This window comes from Uloborus diversus, chromosome 3, assembly GCF_026930045.1.
Source record: "Uloborus diversus isolate 005 chromosome 3, Udiv.v.3.1, whole genome shotgun sequence".
Lineage (NCBI taxonomy): Eukaryota > Metazoa > Arthropoda > Arachnida > Araneae > Uloboridae > Uloborus > Uloborus diversus.
Genome location: NC_072733.1, coordinates 158,328,742 through 158,342,744, shown reverse-complemented (window position 1 = coordinate 158,342,744; position 14,003 = coordinate 158,328,742). Strand labels below are relative to the sequence as shown.

Here is a 14,003-nt window from a genome sequence, read left to right as displayed (position 1 = left end):
TTCATACATAAATTACTGTAATTTTTCTCTTTATTTGTCCCTTCGATAAAGTGTCCCGTAATAAAAGGTAAATACATTGAGGTCCTAATTCAACGGGACTGGGACCAGAAAAAGTGTCCCTTAAATAGAGCTGTCCCTTAAAGGAGTACTACTGTACTTCCCATCCATTAACGGTTTGTCATATTGCGCTATTTTCAGTCTAAAATCCATTTTTATGCTTTAAAAAAAAATAGTATTCATACTATCCCATTATTTCTAATGTATTTACATTCAAATTAAGTTTGAAAACATTGAGTAAGATTGTTATTAAAACCATGCTTTGCTCTTTAACCATCACCTATACCCAAATTCCCCCCCCCCCCATCCACGGGTAATTTGGGTATAGTGAAACTGATGTTTGCCATTTATATGCAAATGGGTCTATTAACATGTAATTTGTAGAAAATTATTCTGGAAAGTCATAATATTAAGTTGAAACAAGAAAAAGAAAAATATATGTATACATAAATTTATTACAGGACTGGAAATTTCAAAGTAGGCCATTTTTATACATAAATTACCCCAACAGACCCTATTAATAATGATTATCACCAACAGAGTGCACACAGGAACACGACTAAACACAGGTTAACTAAAAAGGTTTTTAAATCAGTCTTTAATAGCAGGCAACAAAGATCAAATTGACAGTCACTAAGCTAAAGTAACAATAAAAGAGTAAAACGGTGATTTTGAAATGCATTGACACATTAGGTTTGACACAATTTGAAAGTTTTTGCTGTTATAAACATTAAAACTTTCCTAAGTTCAAACTTCTTACAATTTATAGCTTTCTAACCAGGTGATTATTTGCGAGTTAATTTGCTTAGATTTTAGAAATTCCAAGAAAATTCTTGGCAAGTCGATGTTTTTCTCATGAGTGTTACCTTTATAAAACATTCTGTAATTTCTTTACAAAAAATAAATAATCTAACATCTTGATTAAACTATCTCAAATTCTCAGTAATAAGTCAAAATAGTATACATATTTATTTAGTTAAGAAATTTTACGTATTTGCACAACTATTTTTCTCACGAGTTTTACTTTGTTTCCTAAATAAAGGGTAAAGTTTACAATAAAAACACATTGCACTAAACATTAAATGTTTTCATTGCAATTACCAAAAAAATATCAATATTGAAACCAATTTTTAAAGATTAAAGAAAAACTTTGTTATTAGGAATGCTGAATTTTAGCTATAGTAACACTCATGAGAGATGGACTCATGAAATAATTTATTGTAGAGTTTTGGCTTTAATTCCTCTAAAATATGTTGTTATTTGAATACCACATCTTAAGAATTAGAGGTTTTTTTTTCTAAACAACGCACACAAATTTCATTTCTGCATACATTAGCTTTGTGTCAGTGTTCACACTTCAATTTTTAATAAATATAACTTTATTATATATACATGAAAATGAAAAAATATATATCTTTGATAAAGGTATGAGTTAAAAGTTATATCTATAACAACAGATCTACTAATTTTTGGGTCTCTATAGGTGGGGTCTCTTTGGGGAGGGGGAGAGCTATCATGAGTGTTACTCTCTTCTCATTAATGTGACCTGTTCCAAGTAACACTCATAAGATTTATAAAAGAATTCTTTGATGGAATAAATTCTATCGGTGTTTTTGGAAATTTAATCAGGTCTCTTGTTTCCTTAACAGAAAATACATTACTGCCTAATTGTACATTTCTATACTTAAAAAATATTACAAAGTAAATGGGTAACACTCAAGCGATTTGATTGAAATACTCATTAACATTTCAATATACAACATATAAGGAATAAATAAATCCATTTTCAGACTCTAAGAAGAAACAAATTTGGCTTCCCTAAGTCAATTGTTTTGAAAATCACCCAATATTTTAAAAATAAAGACTAATGTAGTATAATCAATAATTTAAGAAAATTGAAAACTAATTTCAAAATTCCTTTCAAAATGTTGCTGGGAGGTCATTATCAAGAAACATGTATTGAAATATTTTTCCAATGTATTGATTGCTTTCTAAAAGTCATGATTTTTTGTGCCCACAAAACTTTGACATTTAATACATTGTTTTTAGCCACGACAAAAGGGTACCACTACTTGAAGCTGCAGATTCAGCAAATATGAGTGCTGATTGTTGTAGTCAATTATTTAATACCTTAAATTTGAAAAAAAAAAAAAAACGTTAGCTGTAAAAATAAAAAATAAAATAACCATATTTAATGTAGCATATAAGAAATGAGCTTTCAACTATAAAAATAATTGAAAAAATTATAAGGTGCAGAAATCTGAAACACAACATGCAATTTGCAGTAAAGTACAAAATCAATGTTGGTAAACTTCCAAAACTTTAAATTTTATTGAATGAGTAATTAACTGGAAGTTAAGTAGAAGTCATGAACAAGTCAATGCACCAAATTTGACCTCAGTTTTTCAACAAAAGAAAAATTTAAAAAAAGTTGCATTTTTGGAGTATACAAATAAAATTGGAGAAACCCTCCGAAAAAGGACAACGAAAAAAAAAATTTGACAAGTCTTTTTCAAATACTTTTTTCAAAATGAATCACAAAATTCAAGAATTAAAGATACATTTTAACATTTTTCAAAGTTTCAAGCATTTAAACTAAACTTCATAGCATATGAACAATAGTTTATGTTATTTCGTTTGAATTTATTTTTAGCCAAAAAACACTGCTTTATTTCTAACCATTGAAACTAATAACGACCTCTATCACACTGCTAAGCAAGATATTTTTTTTTATTTCTCAGCTTAGTGCATAAAAGAATATCAGAGGCAATTCACAAGAAGATATATTTTAAACAATATGAAATTAAAATGATTTGTTTTGAAAATACAAACCTCAAAATGCTTTATTGCATTATAAATAGAGTTGCTCTGTTCAAGTTCTTCGGAACATAATAGCAATGAAACCGCAAGATGTGATCTAGCCTGTGACTGCATTTCATTAGAATGATCACCAATCATTCCATCTTTTGCAACAAAATGAATGATTTCCATAGCTTGACGCATCTGCAAAAATACAGTATCCCTATTTTCTCTACTTGAATGACATTCAGGATGCCGAAAACAAACCTAGAAATGCACATCAACAAATAAAATAAGGCATCAAATTTTATAAACTCAAAAATTTTATTTTATTTACAAAAACTCACATGCCTTTTTTTATAATAACTTACTGGCATATGTTACCTTAGATGAGGTCAAAAGCATCATTGTTGATCTTTCTAAAATTTGTCTAGCTACAGCCATTTGAGCACGACGGCACTCATCTTTCAAATCCTGAAATTATTAAAAGTTGATGGATATCAAATATTTACTGACTCTACATTGGAAAGTCATACAGAGCAAAAATTCATAGAAAAATAGTTTAAAATGTAATAACATTAGTACATAGTAGTTCATTTAAGCATCAATCTCATTTTAAGTCAAAAACTCAGAGCCTGAAATTAGAAATCATTAGTTTAATTTTGTAATTAAAAATTTCATTTTGACAACACATTGATTTCACATCCAGTCCCCATTTTTTTACCTTTAGTAAAAAATTCAGCTTGACAACCATAACTTTGTATCCAATCTGTTATCATTTTTTACATCTAACTAAATAACAATAATTATAAATGATTAAAGAACAAACTAGAAAACCAAAAATCACCATAAAATGTATTTTTAGAAACATATTCAAGAAAAGGAATTTGCGCACACGTTTTGTTCCAAACGCATTCAAATAACACCAATCTTTTGCCCAAGAAAAATTGTTCCTATGCTCAGCCACCCACTGTGCTGGTTTGATTTGAATTCTGATGATTACTTCCTGTTCCTCAACTTAAAGATTGACTTGAGTGGAAACCATTTCCCCACGGATAGACAAGATAAAGGATACATGACAATGAAATTGAACTGTATTTTGAAAGAGTAGTTTTTGAAAGAAATGAAAAATTTTCCCAATCTTTTTTGTATTGTTAATAGCCACAGCATCAAAACTTATTTGTCCCATTGTGTATATACACATAAGTACTACTAAAGTAAAGATACAAAGAAGTAAGGGCCACGTGCAAAATTTTGTATGATGCACAAAAAAAAAATTTCAAGAATTTGCATGAACTCAATTTTTACTTTTAGAAATGTTTTACTTATTAAATTATATTTTACATGATAAAACTTAGTACAAAAATGAAACAGAAAATCCATAAACCATATTATATTCAGGTATAAATTTTTCTCAAAATCAAAGACTTGGAAATTTAGTCTAAACTTTGAACAATAGAATCTCTGTGAAGGGGAAAATATTAATTTATAGAACAATAGTGGAAATTTCCTCTCATGCATTTTCATCACAATAATAAATATCAAACATTGCATTAGACTTTCTTTAGACCCCCCCCCCCTCCTCCCCCACCATAAAAAATAATCATTTTTGAAATTGAGCTTGAACACCCGCACTGATTTTCAACACCCAGTACCACTGCAACTGCTGATGGGTACTCATGATTTTTTTTAACTCTGAAAATTTAATCTGAAATCGATGGATCATATTTGATGGTTCTGAAGAAGTTTTATTCCTTTCACAATTAAAAGAACATTTTAAGGAAATTTAACTTTCTGTGTCAAGTGTATTTTAAAAACACAAAAGTGATGACTAGCAACAGGCTTTGGGATCAGCAAAGCTGATCCGAGTCACTTTATCAGATCCCAGTAAAAATCAATAACCCTCTTAACACTATCAACTCCCATGCTCATTACAGTTTCCTTCCAATAAGCTGTTCTAAATGCCTACAACTATACTGAAATGGTAATTTTTCTTCATTTCCAGATTATATTGAGATTTAAATAACTAAATCAATGATTCATGGCTCCATTTTGCAATCTCAATTTAGCCCATCAACACCCTTCATTTAAATAAATTTTAAAAATTGTATCATGTCCCCTTCGACTGCTTTCCTCAAGACTATACATATTTTAAGTGTTTTAAGTCTGATATCATAATCCAAACCTTGAAGTTCCCTTACTGGCATAGCAGTATTCCTTTTAGTCCTTTCTAATAAAAAAATAGCTTTGTTGAGATAAGAAGACCAAAACTAAACAGCATACTCCAAGTGAGGTGTTATGAAAATACTTCAATGCTCTAAATTTTTAAGGCTTTGTAGGAAACTTTAAAGAAAGAAGAAATGTAAGGAATCATTTGGTTCTTACACAAAATTCTCAAATTATAAAAGCTGTAGTGCAGGGCTTTTCAACTGCAAAGAGCCCACGAGCTAGAATTTCGGTCACTGATCACCTGGAGAACAGCAGTTTGAAAAAGTTGAACAATAATCTCTTATCTCTTATACTACAATAACAATTAATAGTTGAATTATTAATTATAAAGCAATGAAGCAGAAGGATTATTAAACGATTTGCTTACATTTTAATGGGAAAACTGAAGCTTATCCGCTAGTCAGATCAATATCATCTACAGAAAATAGCGGAGAGTTAACAAGAGCAAGCTCTCAATTTCTTTTTCGAAGTCAACAAAGGCAGTAGAGTCTGTGACGGGGGGGGGGTCTTTATTTTTAACCAATTGCAGGCAGGTTTTGCTTATCTGAAATGTTTTTTTCTTCCCTCCCTGTCTCCCCCCGCCAACAAGAGACAATACTTTTTCTAGGAATTTGTTTGAACACCAGCCTGCAGGGTAGGACTGCTTGAACTTGACCTGTAGATGTCCTGTACTTTTTTCTCCCAATACAATGAGAGGCGTAAAAGAACAATCAAGAGGAAATTTAGGGGAACCCTGGCTTCACCAAGAATAGTTGTCTCAGATGCTTCTTGATACCGTAAAATGTCGAAAAAAGAAATATACTGAATAAGTACAAGGTTTTTTTTTCAAGGTGCGATCAATTGCAGAGTGAAAACTAAAAAGTCAAGTCGATTACGCTGTACATAGATTTGTTGCGAAGTATCTCAAGTAAGATTGTGCAGTGTATCAGGTCGCTGTGGTTGCTTCAGAGTACGCAGTGAACGAGGAAACATGCTTCGAACAATTGCGTCTCCCGCCAAGTGTGAAGGGATTGCTGTAGTTCAATTTCTAAATGCTGAAACAAATGGCAACTCAGAACAAACGTAAAGGAATGTTGTCTTCAGGCATTGTCCTTCTGCACGACAATGTGCGCCCACATGCTGCTGCTTTAACCAAAAAATCTCTTGCAGCAGTTTTGCTGGACAGTGTTTGACCATCATCCATTCAGCCCAGACTTGGCGCGTCTTTCGCTTACCATCTCTTTGGTCAATGAAATGCTGGCTAAGAGGACAGACGTTTGGCTCCGATGCCGAGCTGCAGATCAGCATACAGAATTGGCTGAAAGCTTAGGCCGCTGCCTTCTATGAGGAGGGTGTCAAAAATTTGGTAACACGCTACAACACATGTCTTAATCAAAACGGCAACTATGTCGAGAAGTAGTTGGAAGATGTATGTACATATTAACAACAAAAGAGTTTCCATTGTCTTTGTGGTCCTCATTTCGCAATCGATCGGACCTTGAAAAAAATAACCCTTGTAGTTGGCGAGTCGCACAATACGTGTTAGCGAGCCAACAGTTGGACAGCCCTTCTATAGTGCATCAACATAAAGTTTACAGTTTTTTTTCCTGAAAAAGAATTTTTCATTTCAGATATTACTGATTTATTTTGGAGTAATATTTCCAAGAAGCAGAAGAATGCATTATTAAACTGAAAATACAAAGTTATTGGAAGCACACAATAAAATATTTAGATAATTAAGTTTTACAAATCATTGAAAATGCAAAATGAGGGGAAATCATACATTTTGTCGATCACCAGTTAAATGAGCAAGTTCAACCATCTCACTACCAAACAAACTGAATGCTTTTACAAATTCTGTAAAATTCACAGCATGTTCTAGTCTGTTTAAGCTAATAGAAACCTGAAAAACAAAATGCTGGTTCAAAAAAAATACACAATATAAATTAAATACAATTTTATAGATCACTGGCAGATTAAGTCCTATTGTGAAAAATTGGTTGATTTTAATTAAAGAAACAAAGAAAAAGAAGAAATACTAGAACCAGAAACAATTTCCTTGAAAAAGAAAGACATTCAATAAGGGATAAAAACAGCAAACAATGAAAACTATACTTGAACTTTTTTTTTTAATTTAAATCTCTTAACATCCTGATTCTTGAAAATAGTCAACAAGTAGAGTTTAAAATAGCGAAAAAAAAAGTGATATCTTTTTTAAAGTGTTTTGTTTTTTTATTATTATTATTTAAGTATAGTGCACATCATTAACAAGGTTTAAAAAATATATATTTACTGGATTTTTCAGAGTTGATACAATGCCTGTCAAGAACTTACGCTAAGTGTTTTACTATAATTCAAAAAACTTTAAAGGAACATGACAGTAAAAATTTCATTTTTTCCTAAGATGTTTCTTATTTATGCTTAGAAACAAAATGTAGAAATAATGGTTGAGGGGGTATTGCACAGGGCGCTATGTGTATACAATTGTTTCAGTAATTAGGAGCATTTTATAATTGAAATCATTTGGGGAAAAGAAAATAACTTTAAAATGTATAATGGAATTTCAAATACAATAAAGTAAAATAAGATGAATAAGAATTATGAAAAAATCGTACGATTTTGACTGCACACCCAATGGTACTCTACAAGTCGAGCACATCTATTGTGTGTGCTATTGTAATATTTTTCAGTGCAGTATGTCATGATATGTATCCGACTGGGGTGTGCACAATATCTTATACTCCTTTTTGTTTTGGTGCAGAGACTTTTAAATTTCTATAGGAAATAATTGCTTAGATTTTCTTTTTGGCTCTTCCTCAAATACCAACTTAAATGTATCAATGCCATGGTTTTCCCTTGTTACACATTTTAGATCAAACGCAATCACAACAGTCATGTTCAATAAAGGAAAGAAAAATCAATGCCACTATTTGTTACTTCTTTGATCTACTTCATACGAATTTTATAAAACATCAAAAGGATCAACATATACCGTGTTTTTGTATAAAATGGTTTAAGGGGAAAACAAATTTGTTGTAAAGTAAGACAAAACAACGTTAGAAGAAGCACAAATTTGTAAATTACAGCAGACACGTGTTTCGGCGTTACAGGGAACGCCTTTTTCAATGCAAAAAATAATGAGCTTATGGATGAAAAGACATCCGACAAAAGCCAAGAGCAGATAAGCATGCAGCTTAAAAGATAAAAACAGCGGATTAGCCAAACACCAATGACAAAGTTATAAACCAATCAGGAACCAATAGGAATGCAAGCAAAGGCCAAGAGCTTTCTCTTAGGTACGAACCCAGAAAGAAAGAATTCAATTGGACAAAGATTAAGCCGAAGCTTAAACAAAAAGAAAAGAAATTGTCAGTAACCGTGAACCGCAACAAAGGAAAAGCTGAATGGAAAACCATGAAATAAAATAAACAGAAACAAAAAATATTCGAAAAAAGGAAAAATAAAGATAAATAGAAGAAAATTGGGGGGGGGGGAGTGTCAATCAAGACAAAAAGGTAAAAATAAACAAAGGAAGATCGATAAAAATGAATGGGAAAAAAGGGGGGGGAATGGGGAAAGGACAGTATTAAAGATATGGGAGCCAAATGTTAGAAAAATATGGAACTGCACTAAGATTGTTAACTAAATTAGAACTGTTCCTCAAAATATGAAAGGATTCCCAAAAGTCAAGATCTGATGAATTGGGGCATTTTTGGATAATCTGATAAGAGCTTTGAAAAAGAAGGATTAACACTTATTGCTCCTGTTGAGAAAGCTTTTAAATTTAGTGCCTTAACTTCCTCTCAAAAAGATTCGATTCGGCATCTTATAGCTTCTAATATTGACTTTAACTCGAAAATTTCTAAACCTGTATTTGCTAATACTGTTAGCCGTTCTGTTAAAGACTTAGTTTCGAATTCTGATCTGGTTGTTACCAAAGCTGACAAGGGTAGCCAAATTGTTGTTCTTGACAAAGCATCTTATGTTGATAAAACTAATGATTTGATTTCTTCTGGGCCATATGCTGAAATTTCTAAAGATCCTAGTGATAAAGAGTTAAAAACTATTTAATCTGCTGTCAAGTCTGTTAAGTCTATTCCTTCAAATGTTAAACGCTCTGTTGTTCCATCTATTGCTAATTGTGCTAGATTTTATGCTTTACCTAAGGTGCATAAAGCTGGTATACCTTTCAGGCCGATTGTTTCCAATACTGGTACGGCTTCGTACAAACTTGCAAAATATTTAGTCTCTGTGTTTTCTCCCCTTAGGAGTCACAATTTATTTACTATTAAAAATTCTGAAGAGTTTGTTAAAAAAATTCATAGTTTCGTTCCAAATAATTCTTTTATGGCTTCTTTTGATGTTAACTCTTTATTTACGAACGTTCCTGTCGAGGGTTCATTGTTATGCCTTCGTAGAAGACTTTCTGAATTTCATTTCACCAATACGGAAATTGAGGATTTAATTTTCCTTACCCGTACTTGTCTTAAGTAATGTTCTTTTGTTTTTAATGGGAAATTTTATATTATGTTAGATGGTCTGGCCATGGGAAACCCACTTAGCCCCATTCTTAGTGATATTTACATGCATTATTTTGAGGTTAAGCTGTTCCAAAAACTGCAGTTTCAATTTTATGTTCGGTATGTTGATGACTGTTTTGTTCTAATGAACCAGAATCAGTTTGAGAGTGATGAGGTTTTATCTATTTTAAACTCCATTGATCCTCATATTCAGTTTTCTTGTGAGAAAGAACGGAATAATTACATTTCATTTCTTGATGTACTTGTTTCTCGTACTGAAATTGGTTTTGAAACTACTGTTTATCGCAAACCTTTTGCGATATCATCCTTTTGCGATACCTCATAGACTATCGTCTCATCCTCCAAATCAAAAATATTCTGCTTTCAATTCTTTTGTTTATCGCGCTATTAATATTTGTTCTTCGTCGGAACTTCTCAAAGTGGAACTTAATTATCTTAAAGCTGTGGCAATTGATACAGACTATCGGCCAACTTTGATTGATTCCATTTATAAAAAACTTTCAAATAAATCCCAAACTAATGTTCTTAACCGAACCTTCATCAGAAAGAATTTGGTTGTTTTGCCATTCTTTCCATCTGTAAGCTATCAGGTTGCTAAGATTCTAAAACGTTTCCAAATTCAGGGGGTGTTCTCTCCTATTAATAAACTTTCATTCTATTTATTTTTATTTTTCCTTTTTTCGAATATTTTTTGTTTCTGTTTATTTTATTTCATGGTTTTCCATTCAGCTTTTCCTTTGTTGCGGTTCACGGTTACTGACAATTTCTTTTCTTTTTGTTTAAGCTTCGGCTTAATCTTTGTCCAATTGAATTCTTTCTTTCTGGGTTCGTACCTAAGAGAAAGCTCTTGGCCTTTGCTTGCATTCCTATTGGTTCCTGATTGGTTTATAACTTTGTCATTGGTGTTTGGCTAATCCACTGTTTTTATCTTTTAAGCTGCATGCTTATCTGCTCTTGGCTTTTGTCGGATGTCTTTTCATCCGTAAGCTCATTATTTTTTGCATTGAAAAAGGCGTTCCCTGTAACGCCGAAACACGTGTCTGCTGTAATTTACAAATTTGTGCTTCTTCTAACGTTGTTTTGTCTTACTTTACTGTTCAGCACAAAGGTATTTATTTATCAAATTTGTTGTAACTCTTTTTTTCTTTTCATTTCACCTGTGCTCTCATAATTTGACTTAACTATCAGAACCCATTCTTAAAAGCTGTAAAAACATTCAGTGAAAGGGGAAAAAATGTAACCACAAAAATTTAAATGATTGTATTGCCATATATTACATTGTGGCATCTTTATAGCTGGCACAAAATAAATAACAAAAAATTTTAATCTGTGACCTTTGCTACATCTATGAATATTCAATCACAATAATTATTAAGTGTTTAGATAAGATAATTGCTTGAAATTATGTAAAAAGATAAAAATATTTCCAAATTTTTTGCACTTTTGCAAATGATTTGCAAATTTTTTCTGGTTTATGTTAAGGCTGTAAAATTATTAGATAATACTCTGATTTTCCATTGTTGCCATCCTCTACTTATATTCAAAATGCCAAAATAAAAAATTAGGTTTGAAATCTACAAAAAAATGTTTGACACCTAGAGAATACAAGTACACACAAGCAAAATTTTAACTTTCAACATTAGGAATCTCTGATCAACAACACGATACAAAATCATATTTGCCAAAAAAGCATTACATGACTTACTCTATCTTTAGCTAGCATAAGCTGCTTAACCACAACTGTATCAGCCAATAACAAAACCCGGGTCACAGAAGATAAGAGTGTTCTTGCAGCTCTAACCATATTATTTTTGTCTGCATATGATCTCAACTGACCGCATTCATCATGTTGCACTCCACATAATTGCTCAATGATAGAACCTACAAAAAAAAACTGACACTAAATTCCAGAACAATATTACACAAAATCAATAATACATTAAAATAAATACAAAACTATAAACAAGTTTTTTTTTTTTTTTCAAGCAAAAAAAATTAAACGGAACATGCACATTCAGAACAAACATTCAACAGGGTTGCCACTCCATTCTGGGAAAAAAATTCCCTGTATTTTCCCTGTATGAATATGCAGCATTATAAATGAGCAAACATTGATATTTGAAAAAGAACATTAATATCCTGATAGGTTCACCACAGGGGGGGGGGACATTAAAATAATGGGAAATGAAGAATTTATTATAACTGAAATAATAGTATGGCAATTAAATTTATTAAACTTTTTATTCAAGAAAAAAACAAAAAGAGTTATCTTTACCATTCATTACTTAGACCTTATCAGATAAAAAATGCAAAAGTAAGCAGAACAATTAATATTGATCACTAATTTCATGCTCTTTAAATTAAATTAGCATAAAATTCATTAATCATGTCAAATAAAACAGTAAATAATTTTTGCATTCATGATAGACATTTTAATATTTACTTACAAAAAAAAATAATAAAGCAAAATCACCATTTTTTATTTTATTTATGATTTTTTTTTCAAAAATTATTATTACTATTATTAATATTATTATTATTTCGTAGTTTATATATTTGGGCATTGATTTTTGCAACTTTAATTTTTAAAAAAATATTTTGATCCCTGCATTTTTCAGGTTTTTAAAGGTTTTTTTCAAAATTCTATGGATTTCCCCCCCCCCCCTTTTTTTTTGTTAAATTTTTGAATTCCTTGTATTTTCCCTGTTTCTTCAGGTTTCTCTGTGGCGTGGCAACCCTGTTCAGGTCATCATCAAGTATCACAGCAGGCTGTCACCAGACCTAGATAAAATTTAAAACTTCTGAATTCAAACGAGAGCTTAAAAATTTTTTGCCAAAAATTGCGGTACTCCTGAGAGTTATATCGCGGCCAAGAGAAAAAACTAAAGTTGAAAGTGAGTAAAGTACTACTATGCAACCAGAATGTTTTTTTAATTATACTTACTGCTTTTATAATATTATTAGCGGGGTTACCTCACAAAATTGGAGATCAACATTTGTTGTTCATCCAAAATAAAAAAAAGTAATATCCTAGAAATTTGCTTTAAAAAATATTCAAGTTTTCTACAAACTTTGGAAATTTTTTGCAAACGCGTTCGCATGTTCATCTATATTATCTTGGTCTGGCTGTCACTTTAGTAAAGTACAACATTTCTCAAATCTATAGTCTATGTGATTGGTGACAGCAAGTCATATGACATCATTCACTTTATATTTGGTAGGTAAAGAGCAATTACTTTACGTGGAAACTGGATCTTAAGTCCTGAGATGGAGTAGATCCATTTAGTAGGAATTATGATTCGTTAAACCATACCTAACTTAAGAATTTCTTGCACCAAAGTATTTAAATGAATTTGTTCAAACTGTTTTTATTTTCATTCTGTCTGCTTTCAAGTAAAGTTTTTTTTTTTTTTTTTTTTTTTGTAAATTTTTAAACAAGGTCTTTTTTTTTAACATTACAACTGGGCACATTTTTTACTGCATACATTATTTTGTTTCCTTCATTTACTATGGTTTCACTCTTAAAACATTATTTATTGGTGTTCTTTTTGTATGGTATTTAATATAAATAAAAATTCTACAAAAATTAAAATTTATACAAAATTTTACCTTTTAGAGCTTTTAGAAACACAAATTAGACAACTGTAACACATAGACATTTAAAGAAAAAGAAAATATAGAATGCTACAAAAGCATAAAAACAATTCTTCAAAACCTGGTTGCAATCCTTGACTGCAAAAATTTTAATTTGTCAGAAACATTTTCTTTCTTCCTTTCAAGTACCAAAACATGTTTTGTCGAATTAATACACCACGCAGATCTTACCATACACACATATACATTTACAGTCAGACCTCAATATAAGGTCACCCATCAAATAAGGTCACTTTTCTTAAGTCCCAGCTCAGTGAATAGAAATTTTATGTTATGAATTATCGTATATATGGTCATGTCTTGAATACCATTAATCGCTAATAAGATCACTTTTGTCTGACTTCTTTTAAGGAATTTCAATGTCATACAGATTTAATTCCAAGAATTTTCCATGGTGTCAAGTTTTTTATCGGTGAAAAATTATTTTTTCTACTTATAAGGTATAAAAGTGCTGATAATGTAAGAGAAGGTGAAGGAAACGACAGTGATACTGAAATGTTGACACAAGCAGAAACACTCACACTGGGCATTAGACGCATTTTTTAAAGATATGAGAGCTTAATTTCTTTTCAGAAAATACAAACCTTAGAAAACACTGTACAAAAAATTAGAAAAACAGCGGCAGTCCTGCATTTTAGATTATTTTGAGTATCCTAAGTTGTACATCAGTACTTTTCTCGAACATATTTGTACACAACTTGATTCTGGATTAAAAATTTTAAAAAAATAAAAAAATTATATTAA

At 31.0% G+C, this 14,003-nt stretch overlaps 1 protein-coding gene across 1 annotated transcript in view; it reads right to left on the bottom strand.

Annotated features, from left to right (window-relative positions):
- Nucleotides 1–14,003, bottom strand: part of LOC129219218 (alpha-catulin-like) — a 125,250-nt gene that overhangs the window by 86,685 nt on the left and 24,562 nt on the right. The window contains exons 3-6 of the mRNA XM_054853543.1: nucleotides 11,311–11,486; nucleotides 6,848–6,967; nucleotides 3,241–3,330; nucleotides 2,890–3,123 (exon numbers count right to left, since the gene is read on the bottom strand). Coding sequence (XP_054709518.1) covers nucleotides 2,890–3,123; nucleotides 3,241–3,330; nucleotides 6,848–6,967; nucleotides 11,311–11,486 — 620 coding nt within the window. The remainder of the gene's footprint in view (nucleotides 1–2,889; nucleotides 3,124–3,240; nucleotides 3,331–6,847; nucleotides 6,968–11,310; nucleotides 11,487–14,003) is intronic.